The sequence below is a fragment of the Antechinus flavipes genome, chromosome 6 (assembly GCF_016432865.1).
Source record: "Antechinus flavipes isolate AdamAnt ecotype Samford, QLD, Australia chromosome 6, AdamAnt_v2, whole genome shotgun sequence".
Lineage (NCBI taxonomy): Eukaryota > Metazoa > Chordata > Mammalia > Dasyuromorphia > Dasyuridae > Antechinus > Antechinus flavipes.
Genome location: NC_067403.1, coordinates 49,715,191 through 49,739,368, shown reverse-complemented (window position 1 = coordinate 49,739,368; position 24,178 = coordinate 49,715,191). Strand labels below are relative to the sequence as shown.

The 24,178-nt window shown below is 31.9% G+C and overlaps 1 protein-coding gene across 4 annotated transcripts in view; it reads left to right on the top strand.

Annotated features, from left to right (window-relative positions):
- The window catches only part of EPHA5 (EPH receptor A5), a 472,740-nt gene that overhangs the window by 340,214 nt on the left and 108,348 nt on the right, over positions 1–24,178 (top strand). For all 4 annotated transcript variants that reach the window (XM_051965920.1, XM_051965918.1, XM_051965919.1 and 1 more), the window contains exon 6: positions 12,765–12,889. In XM_051965920.1, coding sequence (XP_051821880.1) covers positions 12,765–12,889 — 125 coding nt within the window. The remainder of the gene's footprint in view (positions 1–12,764; positions 12,890–24,178) is intronic.

Genomic DNA, 24,178 nt, shown 5'->3' with positions numbered 1-24,178 from the left:
TTACATGGATTGGCTGTAGAAATGTATGTATACTTTCAAGAGTTAGGCGCAAGTGAATTCTTCCTGTAGTCTTTTTGAATGATTTTATTTGATCATCAATTTGCTCTTAGATTTATCAGTGTTATGCAGCTTCAGAAATACTCTCTCTATATATCACAGTAATGATATAACATTTGCTTATACATGATCATTTTATACATTTTCAAAGTATTTTATAGTCATCTATATTGCTTAATACAACACAATGTATCTGTCCTAATTACTCCATAGAGTTTACAATGATAATGAACTTTTGATTTAAAAACAAACAATCTGAGACAACTATTCAGTATTCTTCTTCTAGTTTCTGTATTACAATATTTGAGAACATGCAAGTAATTAAAATTATATCTTTCATGGTTTTAGCACTGGGAATATTGTGGCAATGAATTACCGGCTGCAGCTTTAATGTTTACATTCTATTCCAAGGATTGATATCCTGGTGTAGAATTCTGGATTTTCCTACTTTTTTGTTCTTTAGTAATTGTAACTGGGGAAGTTTGAAAATGATATCTATTATAAAAGATTGATCATTACTTAGATTAGTTTTGTACCTCAGGTTCAGGAATAAAGTGAAATAAAAATTATAGGTCTTTCAATAGTTAATAAAAGAAGGTTTTTTTAGCCTTACCAAGTCACAATTATTTAATAACTATATAACACTTGAATCTGGTAGATATTCCATTTTTGTCCCCCAAATTCCCTATCACTTCTCATTGAGAAGGTCTAGGGATGTTATGACTCTTCAAGTCCCATAGACATCAACAGATTCTAAAACTTCTTGAGTACATGAAGATTGACCTTCTCAGATGTACTTCTCTGGTTCTGACCTCTTTAATGACTTCTAGTATAACATTTATAACTGTCTATTTGACATCTTGAACTACATCTCAAACTCATTGTGTCCACAATTGTATTATTTTTTTCCAAACTTTTCCTTTCATACTTCCTTAAAGCTTCCCAGGGTGCCACTATCCTTCCAGTCACCCAAGTTCAAAACTTCATGGCATCATTGACTCCCACCCTTAGTTCTCAAATACTATAATGTCTATCTTTGTAATAGCTCTCATATATGACTTACTCTTTCCTTTGACACTATCAGGACCCTGGTTCAGGTCCTCCTCAGCTTACACCTGGATATTCATAATCATCTGATGGTTGGTTTTCATGCTTCAAGTATCTCACTGATATGGTCATCTACTCAGTTAGCAAACTGATCTTTCTAAATTGCAATATTTATCTCCTTTTCAATGAACTCCACAAACACACACCTACACACATATAAACATACTCATGTATGTTTATGTGTGGACATGCATATATTTACATGCATATACCTATAGAAACACATACACACACACATATATATATATATACACACACATAGATCAAGATATATATACATATACTTCTGTTTGTCCTTTAAAGTTCTTTATTGCTTGGCCCCTTTCCTGCCTTTCTGTTGTTCCATGAGATCATCTGAGCAGTGATTTTTGTTGTACAGTTATGTCTGACCTTTTGTGACCCTATTTGGGATTTTCTTGGCAAAGCTATAGGATTAGGTTGCCATTTTCTTGAGCTCATTTTACAGATGAGGAAACTGAGGTAAGCATGCTTAAATTACTTGCCCATGTTCACATAGTAAGTATCTGAGATGAGATAGGAGGATGAGTTTTTCTCAACCCAGATCCAGCACTATCTACTGTGTTACCTAATTTCCCCAAAGATTAGGATGTATGGGATATTCAGGAGGACTAGAGTTTTTATTTTGTTTTGTTTTGTTTTGTTTTTGTGTGTGTGTGTGTGGGGGGGATTACTGAGTATTTTTCAGGGCGGCTCATCCACCTTTGTTGTCCACCTGATTTACTCAATTCTCATCTGTGACTCCAAGAGGCTTTAATATTTACAGTGGCTATTTACACTGCAATACAATATTTACATTGCAAACTGTTTCTTTAGATAAGCTAACTCAGATCAAGAGTAACCAAAAGTCAGATTTATTGGTGTGTTAGGGAGATGTCTACCCCAAATGTGTGAAGACTTTCTCTGGCACAATGAATGGATGAGAACAATTCATTCTAATGGCCATGAAGACACTTTCAGAGGGCACGATGGAGAACTTTAGAGCTTGGTCATCAATCAAAGATACTAGAGTTATGCACTGCATCCTGGGCCATTGCCACTCATGTTCTGCCATTTAATTTTGATGAAACCGAAAGAGAAAGTGAAATTGATGACTTTATACAATTCTCTAACTCACTTAAATCCACTCCATGTTCTAATAAGACATCACCTATGATATAACTGATCCCTTAAAAAAAGACAATACACTTTTTACACATCATTTTCCTCCACTGTGAAATATAGCATAACGTGCTTGATATAGCACAATTTGCTCTCTTGCTCTTCCTTATATAGGCAACTCCATCTTCTGACTGAATATTTTTCCTGGCTGTCTCCCATGACCAGAACATTCTCCTTCTTCATCACCATTTCATAGATTCTCTGGTTTCATTCCTAGTCTAGTTAGGTTCCCAACTTTGGGAAGAAAGCTATTTTAGTCTTTAATGTCAAAATTTGCCCTCTGAGACAAACTTCATTTTTTCCCCAGTGTTTATGTTATTTGTGTACAATATTTTGAATGTTGAATTATTCATTGAATTATGAAATCATTAAATTAATATAAGATCATTTTGCCTGTTTTTATATTCTTATAACATAGCACAATGTTTGGCTCATATCCATTAGTTAACAAATGCTACATGATTGACTGATTAAGATAAAGAATATGCAGAATTCTGGGAATAACCTGATATATATATATATATATATTTTTTTTTTCAAAGATTAGAATTTCAAAGACTTTAGATGAAGGCTAAATAAGATTCTTCATGTAAACACTCTGTACACTAAGAATCCAGGAGAAAAAGAAGGTTCTCAAAAAAATCCAAGATAAAAAATGATTCTAATGAGGAAAAAGGAGGAAAGGTATTGTAAAGAGAGTAACAAAATGCAAATTTATAATTTAACAACTGTAATGGGCTGAGGCTTGAGTTGATGCACTGAGGTCCCAAGCACATGAGGCTAAATAGTAATTGGACCATACTCTATTAATATATAAGCTTGGAGAAAGAATGGCCCCCGCCCACTCTTTGTGCAAGTCCTGATATGTTGTATAGGAAATGACGATTTTGGTGGGTGGAGGCAGGGGAGTGGAAAAGGAAGGGGAAGGAGAGACTGCTTGCATTGTGATTGTGATGGTTTTTCAGCTCAGGTCTCTCTCTGTTAGTTGGCTTCCTATCGCAGCTGCCCATATTGCTATTGCAATCCTTATTCACCTCTTCACTTCAATAAAGATTGAAGATTTTTCCCTTAACCTGAATTCCTGACTCTGGCTGATTTTAAATACATGGTCATTACAAAAGACTAATGTAGATTTTAAGTAGAGAAGGTAGAAATGAGAATACAAACCAAACACAATACAGTGGCACTATTCTATAAAAATTAAGTTATTTGTGATAAATCCCTTAGTGAAATGAAGAAAATAAAGATGACAAAGAAAATAACAAAGGGGTTATGTATGTGTTGTGTGTCTGTGTGTGTGTATGTTAGTTGGTTGGTTGTTTTTATATCTTTTTTGAGAAAATAGGAAGACTAAATAAAAGGGAAGACTTGTTTGGGGTGGATGGGGCAAATATAAAAATTATTGATTTTTGTTATCTGTATTGAAAGAAATCAAAGATACTCATTTCTTCTTTTGTTTTTGTTTTTGCTGCCAGAGAGAACTGACTTTTTCTTAAAACAAACAAACAAACAAACAACAACAACAACAAAAAACCCAACCAACCAAACAAAAAAAAAAAAAAAAAGAAACAATAGAAGAAATATGGAACATTTGTTTTCATTATGGAAAGAAACTGAGAAGTCATTTAGACTAATAACTATATTTTACAATGACAAAAAGAGGCCCAGAAAGATAAAAGACTCAATAAAGGTCAATTCAAGTAGACATAAAATGGCAAATCTGTGATTCAAATCCATTTCCATTGACTTCATAGCCCTGATACTTTCTTGTGCACCACAACCAAGTTATGAAAGGAAATGTAAGAACAAATTGTCATTGAGGAAAGAACTAGTTGACACTTCATTTTGGTAGATTTGGAAATGATAGAATTTTTGAGGATTAGTTAGATTATTTAAATAACATTCTAGAAGGGAGTCTTCAGTGGAATTTCATAGGGATAGGTGTTTGGCATGTCACTGTTTCCCCCTCCTAGAATCAGGACAAAGGCTTAGAGGACATACTCATTATATTCCCATGTGACACACATCTAGCAATGTTAACTGACATCTTTGATGACAGGACAAAGATGCAAAAATATCTTGACAGCCATACACACTAGTCTGAATAAAATAAGATGACATAGGCATAAAAATAAAATCGTATACTTGCCTCTAAAAACATAATTGGAAATTAAGACATAATTGATGACCCTAGAGAAAGCAATTTAAATAGAATGATGAGAGTCACAACTTAATGGGATTGAGGAGGTAAAAGAAAGGATAAAGGAGTGTTATTAAGTGGCAAAAACATTTCCAAGAAGTTTATCATTGAAATGGAAGAGTTGTGAGGTATCTCAGGTGGATGTTTAATAGAAGAGTTGAAACTTATATCTGGGGAGAGTGATCAATTTTGTTTGGAAAAAAATGAAATAAATCAATCGAAATGTAAGGAAAGGTCCCTTGTAGAAGATAAATAACTATTGAAGAATATGAAAGAGATACCTAGGAACAGAACTGAAAGTGGTGGAAGATGAAATACCCATGTTATTTTCTTTAACTAGAAGAAAAAAGGGCAAAAGTGATGACGATTTTTGAAGGTATTTTAAGAATTCGATAGATAGATCTATTTGTATATCTACAGATATGGATAGTTATAATTCTAGATATACCAAAAATATAGATAGATAGAATATATAAACTTATAATTCTGAACTTTTAATTGATTCATTTAATAAACATGTCCTAATTTTCTCTGTATTCAATGCATTATGCTAAACTTTGATGGGTAGGAACAAACTGTGATGTTACATCTTTGAGACTCTTTCACAAGTGAATGAACTATAAAATGACACATGATAACGTTAAACTAGATTCTGAGTTGAATAAGGAACACACTTTTCATGTAAAATTTATACTTATATTATCTTCAAGATATGTAAATTTCAAAGACATGGATTTTGAGGAAAAGCTTCGTTTTAATGTAACTATATTCTTTAGCATCAGAGTTTATCATAGCATATAATTTTATCCCACCTAGAGAATGTATAGCTTGAGTCCACCAAGACAATAAATTCAATAGTAAGATCCTGGATTTTAAATATCTGATAGCATCACTAATTAGGAATAGAATGTTATGACAGCTTTCATCTGTGGTATTAAAGATTAGCTAGCTGCAATCATTAACCTTTATTTTTATCTGGCTAAAAACCTGTTGTTGATACTACGCAACATAATTAAAAATATGCATGGTCAAAGATACTATGATTTCACTTGGAAAGGGGTTATTGTTATAAAAGTTGATAAACTTCATTTAAGATTTTGTCATTCTACCATAATGGCATTTGGAGGGGGTGTAGGGGTGACAGAACCCAAGTTAATAAAATTAACTTGATAAAATATGCATGCTTATGCATCAAAATGTGAAAGCTCTTTAATGTTTTCAGTTATATGTAAACTGGTCTGATTTTAAAAGTTAATGATGAATATTGAATTTCTTTAAAATGCTAATTGATAATATAGTTATAGTATAGATGAAAGTTCCATAGGACATGGGAAGAGAAAAACTAGACATTATTATTAACTATCTTTCAGATGGATTGTAGTTTCTTGAGTTTTCTATATGTAATTCACTACATTCTTTAGAATTACTACCTTACTTTAAGGCTCTACGGAAATTCTATTTCCTATATGAGACATCCTCTAATCTCCACAGCTGAATTGTTACTGCCACTCCTCTCCAACCCTTCCAAATTACTTTTCTATACATTTTCTATAGCTTTAACTGTATACATAAAATTTCCCTTATAAATTAAACATTCTTTGAAGACAGGAGCTATTTGATTTTTGTCATTTTTGATAGAACACAACAGCACAAATGTACTTAATGTTTATGGAATGAATAAATAACTCAAATCCCTAGAGATCATTATTGATTGTTTTTATTATTGCTGAAAGACAGTAGGTGACTATCACTAAATCTTTTCTTTTTAATTTAATATAATTTTGACATGCATGAGGATAATCATGTGGATTTAATGTGTGTTAAAGCCTTTTGGGTTAAATTTTGTTTTATTGAATCAAAACCTATTTTTTAATAGTCAACATAAAAAATTCAACAAATTCTTGTATTGACCGTGGGTCAGTTGTGTGATTTTTATATAAGTGATTATGTGTTTCATTTTCATATTATTCATCAAAATTCCCTTTATAAATATTTTGACATGTAAATTTTCTTCATGAAAAATTTTCATAGACAAAGATGTGGTTATATTGATCAGTACTTATTAATATTATATAAATCTCTTTTGGATAACACAATATGATATCAGATTTTTTTTCAAAGTCTTTGGCATCTTCCCTCTGTCAGGGAACCTTGATAATATATCCCTTAGATATGTCAACAGTACAATTTTTTCCATAAAAAATTCTTCTGTTTGTATTTGGTCTACCTTGGTTGGCTCTTTCCATTTGTTTTCTGTAATGATATTTCTACATTTTCAGATATAACATTATAATATTTAATATTTGTTTCCCAATGTAATGTCATTGGTGGATAAAATAGTGTGCTATTTGAAATATATTTTCAAATCTTTTCTAATTTTTAATCTTCTGTCTTCCAGTTTCAGTCATAAATGTGACTTTGATGATTTTGCATCATTTGATTTCTTCCCAATCATTTTTTATAACTTGTATTTCTTCTCCTGCTTCTCATTGGTTTTATGAGGCAATAGAATTCACAATCTTTTACTACCATTCAAAATTTTCCAAATTAATTCATACTCCAAAAAGTATTGCCCTTAGATTCTAGTTGACCTACATTTTCATGTAGGCCTATGCTTATTGGAAGAGTAGTTTTCTATTCTTCTTCAGGTTAGCTCCAGATCCTTTTTGGCAGGGATCCTTACTAGCCAAAATTTCCTAATACATTGATAAGTTCAATAGTTATCATTTTTAGACTACATCACTGTTTGAAAAGGCTTTTCTAACAACAAACTGAACAGGTACTACAATTATCATCATTATTCCTATTTTACACATAAAAACAAACAAATAAAAACAAAAGAATGAAGGTTTGGACTGATTGAATGTCTTTCCTATGATCACAAATCAGTAAATTCACAATTTAAGATTTAATAAAATATTCTAAGTTCAAAATAAATACTTCACATATTATACTAATTACTATAAGAAAGATCATATGACAGCGAAGAAAAACATACTGATCTTGGAGCTTGGAGGTCCTACTTCTGTGAAATTAATGAAACACTACTTATGTGAATATATCCAGGGCAATTTTCACCCCAATTAACTAACAGGGTTGTTATTTCATCCCAAACTGAAAAAATACAATAAAATTAAAGATATTTTAAAAATATATCATCATTATTTATTTGTTGATATTCTTTCCTTCAAGTACTCCCCCCACCCCCAACTGGGAAAAAAAAAGAAAAATGAAACATTTCTAACAGATATCCATTATCAAACAAAAAGAAAAAATACCCAAATTAACAGTTTCTGACAATAAATCTCTCTAGAAGCATATTTATTCTAACACCTCTGTCAAGAAGGAACTAGCACACGTTGCCATTGATCTCATGGAAATTTCATTGATCAGGATTAATTGTCTTTCAAAATTGTTTGTCTTTGCATTATTTTTGTTGTTGCTGTTTATTGTTCTATTAATTTCCTTCTCCTCATAAATTTTCTAAGTTTTCTAGACAGCAAGTTGCAAACTAGCACCAAGGCATGGAATTTCCAGTGTTGGAGTTTTCCAAACTGAAAAAATCACAGGACAAAATTCTCCTTCAAAAGAATATTATTTAATTTGCAAAAGTGTAATGAAATTGATATGGAATTTGGAAAGATCTCAATTATACTTTATACTATTCTATAGTTACAGGTATAAACAATGCCTTAATACCTTTTATTTACTTATTTATTCTGAGTCATCTCTCATATATACCAGATGGATCCCTCAGCATATTCTTAACTAAATGGTATCAATAACTATAAGAAGCTAAAATGCCATAGTCGCTGTTGTAGATACTCTAAAATGCTTGTCTAAATTTTACTCAAGGACAGCTATACTGTGATCTTTTGAGCCTATTTTCCCCAATGTTGCTATCTTTGGAATAGTTTCCTTGAACTATTTAAGCATGGTAAAAGGCCAGCCTCTCAGGATCTATATGCTTGGGCAGTCAATGTGTTGGTGAAGCATGTATGAAAACTTTCATTCTTATTACTCATTCCTTAAAGATGATCATTTGATGCCATTGTTAAGTGAGACTAATACATTCGGTAAGCATTACCCATGAGGAACTGGAATCACAAGCCTGAAATAGAGGCAAATACAATATTTGACCTGTTAAAATGGTACTCACAGACCATTTCCAGCACAGAGCATCATAATTTGGATTATTTCCACTTCCCCCTTGGCTGGAATTCAGGGGATGGAAAAATTAATTTGTTTGTTGTCTTCATTACTTGTTTTTGTAGCATCTTAACTAATTGTTCTTCAGTGGAGAAATTAGTATTTTTAATATTTAAGAGTAATTCTGCTATGTTATATAAGATCTAAATGCCACTTATTTAAGGAAAGCTAGTATAGATAGGAAATGACTAGGAGATGTTAATGAGAGAAACAAGGTAAGAAAAAAAAAAAGAATATGTCCCTTAGTACTACCATATCTAGTTACTGTTATTTGAATGCACAATGGACCTGGAGAATAATTTGCGGTAATCAAGTATTGCTGTTTTTCACAATTGGTGCATGGTTATTATGTTTATAGTGGCTGCCAGTGTCCAGACTTTCATCAGCTTCATATAGTTATCACTGTCCAGGGGCTGGTCTGAGGACATTGCTCCAGAATCTGGCTTGCTCTCAGAAATGTCATTTGGCTAGTCATTTGGCCAGGGACCATTGACAATACTTATTTTACATCCACTGAAGCAACAGAGATTGTAAAGGGTTTGTTGGAAAACTGCAGATGCTGATGTTTGGGGGGGGGGGGGAGTCAAATAGATGTTAAAATAACACTAAATCTTAAAAAAAAAGTATGTTTCAAGCAATCTACCATTGATTGTTTCTGCTTTTAGAAATTTCTTTAAAGTGAACCATGTCAATTTGAATTTTAACTTGTTTATAATAAAAAAAATCTAAAAATCATTGTATATGCATTAATTAAGATGGTATGGTACAGTTAGCTCTAAATCAGAGGATCTGGTTTCAAACTGTGCCTTTGACACTTATATCTGTGGAACATTGGATCATGTATTTTAACTCCTCAATTATTTCATCTGAAAAACAGAAGGTTGAATTAAATATGCTCTGGGGTACTTTTAAATTCTAGATCTAAGATCCTGTGCTTATATTGTGTGCCTAGAAGATTTTATACACACTTATAATCATATATATATATATATATATATACATATATATATGTATATATATATACACATAGATAGTGATAGAGATAAATACATACATATATAGATATAGATATATACATGCATATATGTAAAAATTAAATAGAGATGAAATTTTATATATACAAACATTATACATGTGTGCATGTGTTCTCATTTTTTCATAAAGTTGCACAGGATTTTGAAATGTGTTTTGATAATATTTCCCAAAGTTGAGAAGGAAAATTTAAGGTAGTATATGGATTTAATAAAATTATTTTTGAGTAAATTTTCTTCATTTAAATTTTTATTATATAATCAATTAACTATTAAAAAAAAAAGAAGAGCCACATTTCATTCTTGGTCCATTAAAGCACATGTTAGCTGAATCAAACATACCATTAAAAAATGCTTATTTGAAAGTTGTCTTCCTGATTTTCTTTTATATAATTCAGATCTTAAATCATTGTCAGTCTTGTGTGTATGTTTAATTCCCTATTGTACTTTTTCTTCTATCAAATTATATTTATCAAATTTTTCCTATAAAAAGCAATAGGAAAATAATACAAGTGTTAGATAATTTACCCTCCTCTATCACCATATAGTCCTACTGCTTGGCCTACAATAAATAATTTGACATAGATTTGTTCCTCCCTTGAACAATCACCAATGGTCTTGAGACACAATTTGTATGAGCACTTCTAAAAATAATGACAAACAAGTAATACACTGAATATAACTAACATATTAATACTAACTATGAGCAAAGGAACAAAAAGCCTTATATTCTTTACAATTGCAAATAAGCAACATTTTCATAAAATTACTTTTTAATTTCATACAAGTTTTGTTGGTCACACCGTGTTTTGTTATATTTTGCTTCTATGGATAGTCTATCCACATGAGCAAAATGTTCTGTTCTATTGTTTATGGCAAAAAAATACTGAACATGTTTCATATTTCCCATTAAAAATAGGCCTCAAAGTGAATGCTTTATTCATAAAAATCAGTAATGTTCATAAAACAAAAATCATGAAAGATCTATAACATGTTGCAGTACCATTTTAACATGATACTTTAAAGTCCCCAAAACAATTAATAGCACTTAAACACTTCAATGGATCTGTGATCTCATCATCATAGGTATGGTCTCCAGATTATATCTATGTATATTATATTGTATGTCTATTATATATACAGATTATATTCCCTTCATTCCTGTGTTGCCCACATTCTTCTTTAAATCCTCTGACCTACCAAATATCCTGAGGCCTTCTTTTTCATCTTTTCCTATTACAGGATTACTAGTGGAACACAGAGCCTGTCCATCTGTTATTCCCTGCTCTTGTCATATGATCCATCCCATCTTTTTTTCTTATCAAAATCAAGCCAACTTGATAAGGATGTATTAAATATTTATTATGTGACAAGTCACAGGACTCTTTGATGTAATTTTTATATCATTTCTTGTACTCACTTTTTCTTTAGCTGTGTCTAAACAAAGTAGATGGCCAGACAGTTTCATTGAATGCAAAAGTAAATATTCTACCAAATATCCAAATATTTTATCTGTGTGATATCAAAAATTCAAATCTTTGTAAACAAAATAATCATTTCAATGTTCATATGATTATTATGGCATTATGGATATGCAGGCATTGAGGTAATATGATATACTTGATAGAGGGTCATCCTTAAAATCAGAAAGACTTGGATTCAAAATCTGCCTCTCAATAATAATATAAATAATAACAACAATAATAACATTAAAATTGCCATCTATATGTTATCTCTCACAATAACTTTGTGAAGTAGGTGTCATATCTTTATTTTACATAGGAGGAAATTGGAATTAAAATATGCAAATAATTTTCTGAGGATCATGTCACAAGTAGTATTTTTCTGCAGTAGGTTTTGTCCCCAAGTGTTGTTGATTCTCAAATTAAGCACTTTCAACCACTATGCCATATATTTGCCTTGTAAGCTTCCTGTGTGATCCTGACCAAGTCAGTGTAGTTCTTAGTGCTCTTTGACTACTCTCTAGATATGTAAGTTACAAGAGAATTAATAATATGCATCGGTGAGAAAATGTATATTCTTGAGAATTCCTTAACAATTAAATCATAAGTTCAGACAAACAAATGAAAACAAAACACAGGCTCTACACTTTATTTCTGCTTATGGTGAATGAAATTGTTAATACTTAATTAAACATACAATAAATAATATTTAACTTTAGAAGCTGAAGTTCCATTTTAAAATTATCTTTTGTTACGTCTTATAAATGTCAGATATAGAAAAATGGAGGGCATTAATATGGTGCACACATGAGCTAAGAATCTTCATGATTTGTATTGCAATTACAAAGACAGTTCTATTCAAGCACTAGCATATGCTGAAAATGCTGTTCTGTTTTATGAGCCCAATATGAATGAACTAGATATTTAGAAACATTTTTTCATGTTTTATTTCATTTCTTGGTGCAAAATAGGTAAATATGATGATTCATAATGATCAATTTTACAAATATTTGAGAAGTGCCTAAAATATTTTTATGAGACTGAAGTTAGATCATTAATTATCTTTTGTCATAATATCTTCTATTTATTTCCTCTGTGATCTTGGGAAAAACATCTCATTTCTCTGTACCATCTTTTACTTCCCCATAAAATTGAGGGTTGGATTTGATTATCACCAAGGTTTATTATAACACTTTCTATAATATTCCCATTAAACTAGATAATGTTTATAATTTGTTCAATTTAGGAATTTTTTCTTTAAAAACGTTTATTTAATTTAGTTAATTTCTCCATAAATTTAATTCCATTATTCTCATAATTTTGCATTGAATAGAGATAGTGTAAGTAATATGAGCTGTGAGGGTATAAGGAATAAATTGAGAGATACTGATTTGGAATTATATATAACATTGTAAAATGGAGATATCCTATAATAATTTCTATGGTTAGGCATGGATATGAAATTGGAAAGGCAGCAATATATTAATAATATTTCTATTTATGTGTTCTATTTTGCAGCACCTTCTCCAGTCACTAATGTGAAAAAAGGAAAAATTGCAAAAAATAGCATCTCTTTGTCTTGGCAAGAGCCAGATCGTCCCAATGGAATTATCCTGGAGTATGAAATCAAATATTTTGAAAAGGTATGGCTCATAGTATATAAAGTATTTTAAGCTTTATTTTTTTCTTCTGTAGCAATATCCATGCAATTTGTCTAAAAATACTTTGCAATTATATATATATAAATCAGTGTCCACTGATTTCTGCAGTCTATAGGACTTATATTATATTAGATACTATAAAGGAGTCTTGAAGATGGGAAAGACTATAAAGTTCATCTAGTTTATCTACCAAAAAAGTTACAGAATTTATATTAAAGTATCATTGATAAATGGTCATTCAACTTTGATTAAATACCTTCATTGATAAGATATTTAATATCATATCACAATCATTGAGCAATAGCTTTTTTAGAAAGTCATCCCTGTATTCATTTGAAATATGATCTCCTGTAAGGAGCTTTCATTGAACATTTTATTATGGCTCCTGAAATTGCTTATTTCCTCTCCTATACAATATCCTTCCAAATGTTTGAAAATAATAATCTCCTTCCCCCTCCTCCCTCCAGCCTCCACATTCTCCAGTGGAATGCTGGATTCAGAAGAAGTCAATTTATTAATGATATTATTTGTAAATGGATATTGCTGTTTATAGTTAACAATAAGGTAGTAGAATGGCAAAAAATCTGTACAACAAAATGTAAGATCTCTGCTGTGTCATTGGTGTCAAACGTGATTTAAAATTATTTCTGTTTTTTTCAATCATCCTAAGAAAAGATCCTAAGAAAACTCCAAGGGGATTTAAATTCTACAGCTATGGTTATAATAATGGTGAACTACAAAAGAAAAAAAAAACATTTTGGGGACAATGATTGCATATGGATGAATAAAGTGGTTTAAAGAATGTATAATAATTAACCAAAGAAGTTAGGCATATACAAATCAGATGATGAAAAGTTGCTAAAGTCATAAACCAAAAAAAAAAGTACAAAATAACAAAAGGATACAAAGTTTAAAAATGATTATCAAGTGAGGCTTTTTGTTTATTGGTTTTGTTTTATAGAATTGGCATTTTCTGTTTGATGATATTCAGGGCATAAATATTAGAAGGAAGAAGGAAAAGAATTTTTACTATCCAAGTTTTGGAGATGATTAAGAAAATAGCCTAGAAATAGAGGGACTAAGGTGTAATAGGAACAAAACTTTGGATAGGCAGTGGGTGCAGAGATCAGTTTATTTTGTAAGACATGTAGTTGTACTTTTCCCAAATTGGGAAAACTGCCTTCTTCCATACTTAGCATATTTTCACCATATTTTCTTCCTCGCACTGTTGATCTGCTATAATTTCAAAAATATACCAATTTGTCATTAATATGATTGACATGAAGTAAAAATTTCAAAATAAAATGATTTTAAAGTGAAATTTTGATGTGCAAAGGAGGGAGTAGGAATTTAATTAATATCAATTTGTATAATTAAAAAAGATTGAGAAGCTGACTTAAGACAAGTACTTGAGTGACGTTCTATAAATAATTTAGCCTCTCTGAGACTCACACTGAGACCCAAGTTGAAAAATAATAGAAATAATTAGATTACCTATGAGGCCCCTTCCATTCTCATACATTTGATCCAGTGAATTCATTACCAAAATAAAAATACCTTGCCAAATATTCATCTTAAACAACATCATATTTTATACTGAATTGCCATCAAGTTGCAGATATGTATTTTTCAAAATTCAGAGAAAAACTAATTGTTTTACTGACCTGACTAAAATTGCTAATTTCTTGATCTCATTGCCTAATTTACAATGCATATATTTCCTGAGTTCTGTGTGTTCCTGATTATTCCCTTAAATTTCAAAACTAGATTCAATCCAAATTATTTTTCATCAATATGTTAAATAACATTAAAAGACTGGTATTCAGTAAACAAAAATTGTCTGATCAACCAGTTTTCTTGAAGCTCTTTACAGCATCTTGGTACATTGAACAATGTTAGTTTTTTATTTTCTTTGAGTTCCTAAGGATCTTGTTCTTTTCTGAATTCATGCAGTTATATGCTATAGATATTTCTAGGAATTTTGCACAGAGGTTTTACAGCAATAAATTTCAATGATGTCAAAGAATTATTACTCCCTCGCCTATTTATTGATACCTGATGTAGTAACCATTCTGGTGGCAAAGACAGAATTCTGTTACAGCTGGACAATTACAAAGCACATAGTTCTGTTCTCAAGTACTGCTGCTAAGCAATTGAAAACCTGCAATGTGAGCAAGCTAAGCAGCTAAAATGGCTGCTTTGGGGCATGTTGAAAAGTTTGCTGTCAGTTCAATTCTTGAAATTCTTTTTCAGAATCACTAGCCTTCCCTCTTCTGGAGTGTGGGGTGGGGGACATAACAGAGAACTTCAGAAAGAAGATGAATTTCTGATGGTCTTTGGAGACCAATCATGTACTCATTTTAGATATGTTTTTATCCTTCAATTCAGATCTTTTGGAGCTACTGAATATATCCTTTCTCTTATATCAACAATCATTGTTCAGAGATTTTAATTTTTCAACTCAAACTAAATATAAATAACTTAATCAGGGCAATGTAGCTTAATTCTATCTCAGTATTGGAAAATATTAGGACTCCTAATGAAGGCATTCATTAGCACCTATTAACTGAAACAATTTTGACATTTACATTAGTTGAAAATCAGTTTCTACCTAATTCCTTTTAACATAAGTGCAAATCCTTCACTCCCAAACTGATTATCTGAATATAAGGAATTTACAGGCCAAAATATTGGGGAGAGTTAAAACAATTTTCTTTTTTTTTTCTTTTTTGAAGCAGCTAGGGGTAAGTGACTTGCCCAAGGGTCACATAACTGGGAAGTGTTAATTGTCTGAGGCCAGATTTAAACTCAGGTCCTCCTGACTTCTGGGCAGGTGCTCTATCCACTGTGCCATCTAGCTGCCCCTAAAACAGTATTCTTATATATTGTAGATTGTTTAGAATCTATAAGGCAAGTCAAGGTAAATCATACTTCAATAGTTTATCATTTGTAATTATAAATCAGAAGAAAGACCAAAAATGGTCATAGGAGGTCATATAAAATCACTGGATTATAAATTTGGGACTGGAAGCAGCCTTAGAAATTATCTAATGAAATCCTTTCATTTCACTTATCATTGATTACCACTTGATCATGATTGTTAAATTCAAGGCCCAGAGTTGTAACAATTTTAGAAGATAAATAGTAAGATACTTTAAAAGGTTGACTATTTTACAACAAGATGGAAAATAGCCAGGAGCTCCACTAGCCTTCCCTCTTCTGGAGTGTGGGGTGGGGGACATAACAGAGAACTTCAGAAAGAAGATGAATTTCTGATGGTCTTTGGAGACCAATCGTGTACTCATTTTAGATATGTTTTTATCCTTCAATTCAGATCTTTTGGAGCTACTGAATATATCCTTTCTCTTATATCAACAATCATTGTTCAGAGATTTTCTAATAATAATTTTAGTAGACCATGAATTTATTTGATAAACAGATACTAAAGTAAAAGAAGAAAAAAGTAAAATCAAAATCACACTGTCACCCACTTCGGTCACTTTATCATTGTCATGATTGTTTGTCCAACATAGTAAGAGGATATGACATTGGGGAGATGATGTCATGACCTGCAAATGAACTGGTTTTAAGTGAGGGAAATCTTTTGAAGGTCACTTGTCTCACTTACCTTCCAAAGCATTTTGAGTCCAGTGGCCAAATATAAATCAGGATGACTGGAGATGACCCTAGATACAATGGGAGACCTTGTTTTGTTAATTTGTTTGTTTTATTTTTCAGCTAAAGTCTTCACCAGGTGTCAATTTGACTGGGGCCAAATCCATTCAGTGATTAAGACTAGATAGCAATTGAGGCAAGAATTTCGCCTTTCACTTAGTAAAGCAAACAAACACATGAATGAATGAATAGATAAATAAATAAATAAATAGATTTGCCAAGGAGTTCCCCAGGGTTTTTGGCAAAAACAGAAACGTTTGCAATTTACGATCACTGAGCCAATCAGGACTCAAACAAGGACCAAACATGGCTTGTCTTGGGACCTACTGTTGGCCAAAAGTGAAAATCAGAGGGCTTTTGTTTTAAGGCATGAAATCTAGCCAATAAACCCCAACATATCTTAGGAGGGTTCATTGTCATTAGATATCCATCTATCCTAAAATGAAATATTTGCAATAAATTATCATGGTACCTATTGATGAAATAAACCAAGGATTTTAAGTTTTTCCAAGACTTGTTGATTTCTACTTTATTTTTCATCTGCAAAAGACAGCCATTGTCAAATCATTTCATTGATTATTAGAAAAAGAATTGACCTAAAGTAAGATTTGAAAAGGTTTCATAAAGAATCTTTTCCCATCTTGTCAGTGACGGAGTTTTAACATATAAATCACTGATGGACATATGCCTATGGAAATGATCAACTATTGATTGAGCTCTCTCCTAAAGAGCCTTTCTAACCTCTTATCTATTTCAAGTATATCATTGTTCAGTCACAGAATTTCAGGTGATCCAGAGAAAGCAATTGTTTATGACTCAAATAATAATTCATGTTCTAATAACATTTTGGATAAATTGATAATGAAATCTTTACTGTTATCCTTTCATTCAAGAAATTCTATAATTCCTCCTTTTAATATGGTTTTTATAGCGTGTCCAAATGGATTTTGATGGACTCATTTCTGAGACCAAGCTAATGTCCTTACTGTGTGGTTCAGAAATGGTGAGGGGTCACCATTTAATAATTAAAAAAAAAAAGCTGGAGAGATCTCTAGAAGCAAAGCAAAGTTTATTATATATTCTCTCGAGAAGGGCATCCCACCCATCGAACAAACAATGGAAGGGAGGAAGCACCAGGGCAGGGTCAACACTTTTAATCCCTAATGCAAATACCCCCTCCCACCACTGACCCTCCATCCTTATTGGCTGGGGATCTTACATTCTAAATGCGGGAACTACCCAAGAAATTGAACTTGACAAATAAATACATAGTTGCCCATATTTGACTGAAATAGGGAGACATTGATGTTATGGGAGGATAACAGGAAGGGGACCTTGACCAATAAGTACATAGCTGCCCATATTTGACTGAAATAGGGAGACACTGATGCCATGGGAGTATATCAGGAAGGGGACTTAGGTATGCCCTTGACTCAATCCTCAAAGTCTTTCAGGCCTACTCAAACTCTGAAGTAGATGAAGCCTTACTCAATTTTCACAACTGTCTTGAAACATCTCACCTCATCTTATTCATTACTTTCATCATTATTATGATCTTTTAGTCAGGGTCTGTGACTAAATAATTACCTACCCCACTGAATGAATAAGGGCAAGTAGTGATTCCATGATTTTATCATTGCAAATACTCATCTAAAGGAAATTTTGATGATAGGAGGATATACATATATGATACATCTATTCTAAAAGATCAAATAGGACAATTATTTTTTTAGGGTCTTGGATCATGATTTAAACGCATGTAGATGAAACGCCAAGCATCAAAGCTTCAAAAAAAAATACAAACTATTCATAAGCTACACATATACTGTTGCTTATTACAAATAATGATTTTGTGGGGGGAATTTTGAACATCCTTTCAATAATATTATTCTGGCAAAATTATATTTACTACATTTTCACAAAAACATTGGCTAAAATCTGTGACTGATGGGTAATATGGAAAAGTCATCAAGGAAACAGAACACATACAAGTCTATTCAGCTTAACCCACCAAAAGCACCTTATTTCCCTGCAGGGGCTATGATGCCATCATAAAGAATCCACTTGGATTTTTTAAAATTATTCTAGAGGAAGAATTTCTGAATTGTGAAGAACTTCTTGCCAAACTTATTTGAAGGAAGCCAATAATTATAGCTCTGAAGAAGTTATCAGACCACATAATTAGAGAAATAAAGTTGTTTCTCATAGTGAATGTTCATCATCCTGAGTTGTCCCCCCAAATTTGTGAATATCAACTATATCTAAGTGGTTCTTGTCACACTTCAACATTCTCAAATAAATGTTCTGGATGAAAAGATAGTACACATATTCATTATCAAGAATAACCTAAAATATATTATTGTAAATGATAGCTCGGGACAGCTAGGTGGTGTAGTGGATAGAGCACCAGCCCTGAAGTCAGGAAGACCTGAGTTCAAATCTGATCTCAGATACTTAAGACTATTCTGGCTGTGTGAAACTGGTCAAGTCACTTAATCCCAATTGCCTCAGTAAAAAAAAGAAAAAAGAAAAGAAAAGAAAAGAAAATTTAGCTCAATAAGATGTCCTAAAATTTTCTTTATTGAACATATGATTTTTCAAGATAGAAGTCCTATTGAAGCATCCCCCTCTTCATACACACACACACACACACACACACACACACACACACACACGATATTATTTGTTCCATGTTATACTGAGAGTAGATCGATATATCTTCGCCATGTTGACTAGCTAGAAATATGTTCCTTTAAAGGAGACAATAACAGCAGAAATCTCTCCTCTAGATATCTCTCCTCTAGAATTATAGGACATTGGGTTTGATGGTTAAATCTTCTTTGCACAAATCAAAACTACTTTTGTGGCTTCTAAAGTATAGTTTTTATATATATTCTATATTTCATCGCATGGAAAAGAGATGTTTTTTAAAAACTCCAATTCAGTGCAATTTAATAAACATTAATTTTGCCACTTTTTATGCAGAGCTCTACACACTAGAGATTTTGTTCAGGTAAATATGTTATTCTCCTTTCAATAGAGGCTCATGGTGTTTAGAATGGGAATGCAATTCATGTACAAACAATTATAACACACTAAATTTATGAGTGTTATATGGAGAAAAACTTCACAGAGTATATTGTATTTAAGGTGTCTTGAAAAATAGGTAGTTTTTTAACCTAGAGTAGTAAGATGAGGAACTTCAAGGCATGACAAATAATACAGTTAAAGGTAAAGAGGTGGGGAGGAAATGGGAAATTAATAGGGAGAATAAGTAGCTGAACTTAGTGCATACAGGGTTGTTACAAAATAAGGATGCAAAAGAAAGGAGTTCACCAATTAAAAAAGAAAAGAAAAATGTGCCTTGAAATTTTTTTTGCATTTATGTGTACTTATATGTGCATATATATCCATATGTTCAGTGATTCAATTTTTGTTATTTGATGATCCTTTAAAAAAAAATTCCCTCAAGACCTGTTTTCACCTACTACTGGGATGGAGTTTTGCTCAGTATATTTAAAATAATTTTATGTAGTTCAAAGGCTTGTTCATCGCTTGCAGGCCTACTTATACAATATTTACCAGATCTGAAACAGCATTTGTTAAAATTGTGGTTTTTGTTTCTTTTTATCAAATTATGATCATCCAATAAAAATGCTGTCTAGCATTTAAATATATAGAAAAATAGATGTTTCAAAGAAATGCTAGTTCTGATAAACAGAAAAATCAATTTCCCTAATATAACTTTAGCAAAATATAGCCAATAAACTGGGTCTCACAAGGTTCAATTAATGGGGATATTTGGAGAAAGATGTTGATGGATATCATGAGTGACACTACTAAGGCGGAACAGTGTAAGTCATGGACTGGAGACAATAAATATTTTAGCATTAATAGATGGAAGACAATGATAAATAAGGTGAAAATGTGGGAAAAGTGAATGTGTATATACATAGTTACATATTATTTCATATAAGTAGTTCTGAGGTGCTTTAAATTTCCTAGATTAGCCAACAACCTGAGATCCCATCAAATCCAATGTAGAAACTTGTTTTGCATTTTATCTCCTTTACTGTAGATACTGTAGAAGTTATCTCCCAAAACTGTATCATTCTGAAAGTCTACAATGTATATGTTTTTGTGAATGCTGTAATAATTATATAAAATAAAATAATACAATCATGGGTGTATATATAGATGCTGATGCAGGAGGGAAAATGAAAAAAAATTATACTTCTTTCTGATTCAATTTCTTGACTTTTGTGCTTGAAATGGATTATAAGTAAAAAAAAAAAAAAAGTAAAAAATTGAGAAAAGTCTAAATCAACTGGGATGAGGTCAAAAACCTTAAAGTAAGAAAGAAGTCACCTAATCCAGTTCTGCCATTTTACAGATGAGAAAAGTGAGACCTGAGGAGTTGAAATGACCTGCCCACAGTCACACATTTAGAAATTGTCAGACATGATAAATAAATTTAGGTACTCTGCTCCTGGATGTAGCACACTTTCAACTATACTACAATCAATTTACCCCTACTATGACTTGTAATGAGAGAAACAATAATTTTAAGAAAAACTAATAAAAGATACTTAATTTCAGGATAACATTTTAAAATAAAAATCTGCTATTTTTCTTTACTATCAGCAGTGTAATTCCAAACCAAGAAAGTACTCTAAAATTATTTTTAAACTTAAGAACTTTAGATCCAGAAATCTGATCTCTATCTTTTCAAAGTATCTAATACATATGAATTGTACTTGCTTATACATCCAAGTGATTATTCAAAAGTAAATATATAAATAGATCTTTATGTTTATTAGCATATAAGAGAATATGGGCAAATGTATGCATACACACATATTCTTTTCAAACTTATTGTTTTCATTTCATTCAAATGAAGAATTTTAAATGGCAATACCAAGTAGTACAAACAGCCAAGTTATGCTTTTCTTTATAAAATTATGACCTGTTTAATGAATAAGGCTGGGATTTCTTTTACCTGTTTATATATCCAACATTTAGCATAATACTTCAGCCAAGGCAACACTTAATAAATTTTGATTTGACTGAGTAAATCTTCTAACACCTACTGTTGCTTTATCCAACACAGCTTATAATGACTAAGATATAGTGTGGCACTCAATACATTTTTTAAAATCCTCACCTTGAAAATGAACCAAAACTATCGCTTGATACTTTCTAATGAACTTTCTTTGGTTTCCACCAGGATGTTTATTATTTTTTTTAAATAAAGGAATTTCCCTAGCAGAAAGGCTTTTTCTTAATGATGAACTTGGAATCATATTATATTTCTAGTCCTGCATGTATCATTTACTCCTCCATGATATTAATCAAAAACCTCTTAGACTTAAGATTTTCTATAAAATGGGAATAATGTGTCCCCTTTTGCTTTGCAAAGATATTTTTGTTTATTTTTTAAAAAAATATTTAGAAAGTATCATGTTATTTATTGTGCTGCTTTAGATAACAACTTTAGATAAAAGATAGTCTTGACCTTCATGTAACTCCATGTAACATACTTGGGTAGGAGGATATGAAATAGAAGTAAATATATTTGCTGTTATTCATATACTCAGTACAAAGTGTTACCTCTCTGTTATTCTCTGAATAGAGAATATAACTGCTGACTAAAGGGGTATTATGAATATCAGGGAAAGTTTCGTAAAGAAGGTGAGATTTCAGTGAAATTTTTGAAGATTTGATAGGAAATACAATGTGTCATAGTGAAGCAAGTTTTGGCCAGGTCCAGAAGATCTGGAATATCTCTAATATGTATTAGCTGTGTATATGTGTGTGTATATATATATATATATATATATATATATATATATATATATATATATATATATATATATATCTTGTTTCATCTATATCTATATCAACAGAGGGAGATTGGGCTCTGTGAGTGCTTCTAATTATATTGCAGGTTAAGGAAAAAAAGAATTGGTGGGTTGGGGAAATTTGCAAATAAACAAAAGAGTAGGAAAGAATGACATTGGCAAACTGCAGTGTAGATATTATAGATTTCCTTTATTCCAGCTTACTTGGAGGAGGAGGAGGAAGAGAGAATGGATGAATGAAATAACATGGAAAAATCTTCTCCAAGTGATGCCATGAAGTGAAGTTATTTGTATATAATTTTAATAAGTGAGAAGCAATATACATAATAGATTGATTCTGAACAATCAGGAGGCAGGGAACTGTATTCAAGACCATCCTTGACATAGAATGTTTATGTTTCTTTGGACTAGTTACATAATTTTTCAGTTCTCTAGGCAACTCTCTAGGATCATCAAAGTACAGGAAAGGTGCCAGCCTACAATGATGGAGGAAGTGTTTACATATGGAAGTTTGTTATATCAATGAAATGACTCTATCACCTTTATGCTTAGTTAGGATGTGGTTATTACTCAGCTTACAAGGCTCACTTGGAACTTTCAGAGTAATGATTCCCTTTCACTGGATGCTTGCTATCCAAACACAAGCAGAAGAGATATCCAGGCCAGGGTGTATGAATTCACCAGCTGGTATTTCTGCCTGTGATTGCCCTGAACTAATAGAGGTCAATGGGGTCCTCACTACTCCTACACAGTAATGGGCCCATTGCCATCTGTTAATTCAAGGCAGGCATAGATAGAAAAGCTGTCTTTGGGGCTGTTGTTTGCCAGCTGGCTCCTCATCCCAAAGACCTCCCTTCCCAGCATGTGGGCAGCTGGCTAGTATTACTCATTTGCTCAACTGAGGAGTGGTAGAGTGGGGGAGTAGCAGTTCTACCATCTTAGCTAAAGAGTTCAAGGAAGGACAAAGTAGAGTTATTGATGGTTACATTTTAAAATTTTAAAATGTAGGCAAGATATTTTGAGGATTTATTCACGGATTTCTGGGTGAGGGAGCAAGGAAACAAATAGGAAGTCATTTTGGACACACTACAGGCATTTTGTGTGTGTGTGTGTGTGTGTGTGTGTTTTCTGAAACATATCACTGTAGTACACTTCATTAGTCACTATGTGAAGTAACATGCCTCAGCTAGTTCAAATTGACACAAGGTTTATTTTTTTTCATAAGTGGGAAACTTTCAGATCCCTAGGTATGATACCACTGAGAAACACAAAATTACATAAATTGATAAATCAGACCTCTGTGTAATGAATATGATATAATGCATAATTCCAAAGAGTAAGTTTCTAATGTCCTGATGTTTTTCTATTTGCCACCTGCCTTCTTATTATGGAAAAAGAAGTATATTCAGTTGTATAGGGTTAATGTCATACAAACTGACTATATTTTACAAAAATGATTCTCTCTTATGGGATAAAGATATTAAGCTTATCAGCATTTTGATTCAAAATATCATGTAAGGCAAGTATGCCAGAGTTGATTATGCTAGTTGTAGTCACATTCTTTTACAAAAGCAAATGACAGTAAATAAGAAACACCTAATAAAACTACCTTCAAACTATTTCCTTCTGGCAGAAAGTAAATGGGAAAGTAGTGGATTAGTCCAACAAGCTTGTGTCTTCACAAGTACCATTGATGTTTTCCACTTGGGTATTCTAAGAACAATCAACATCAATA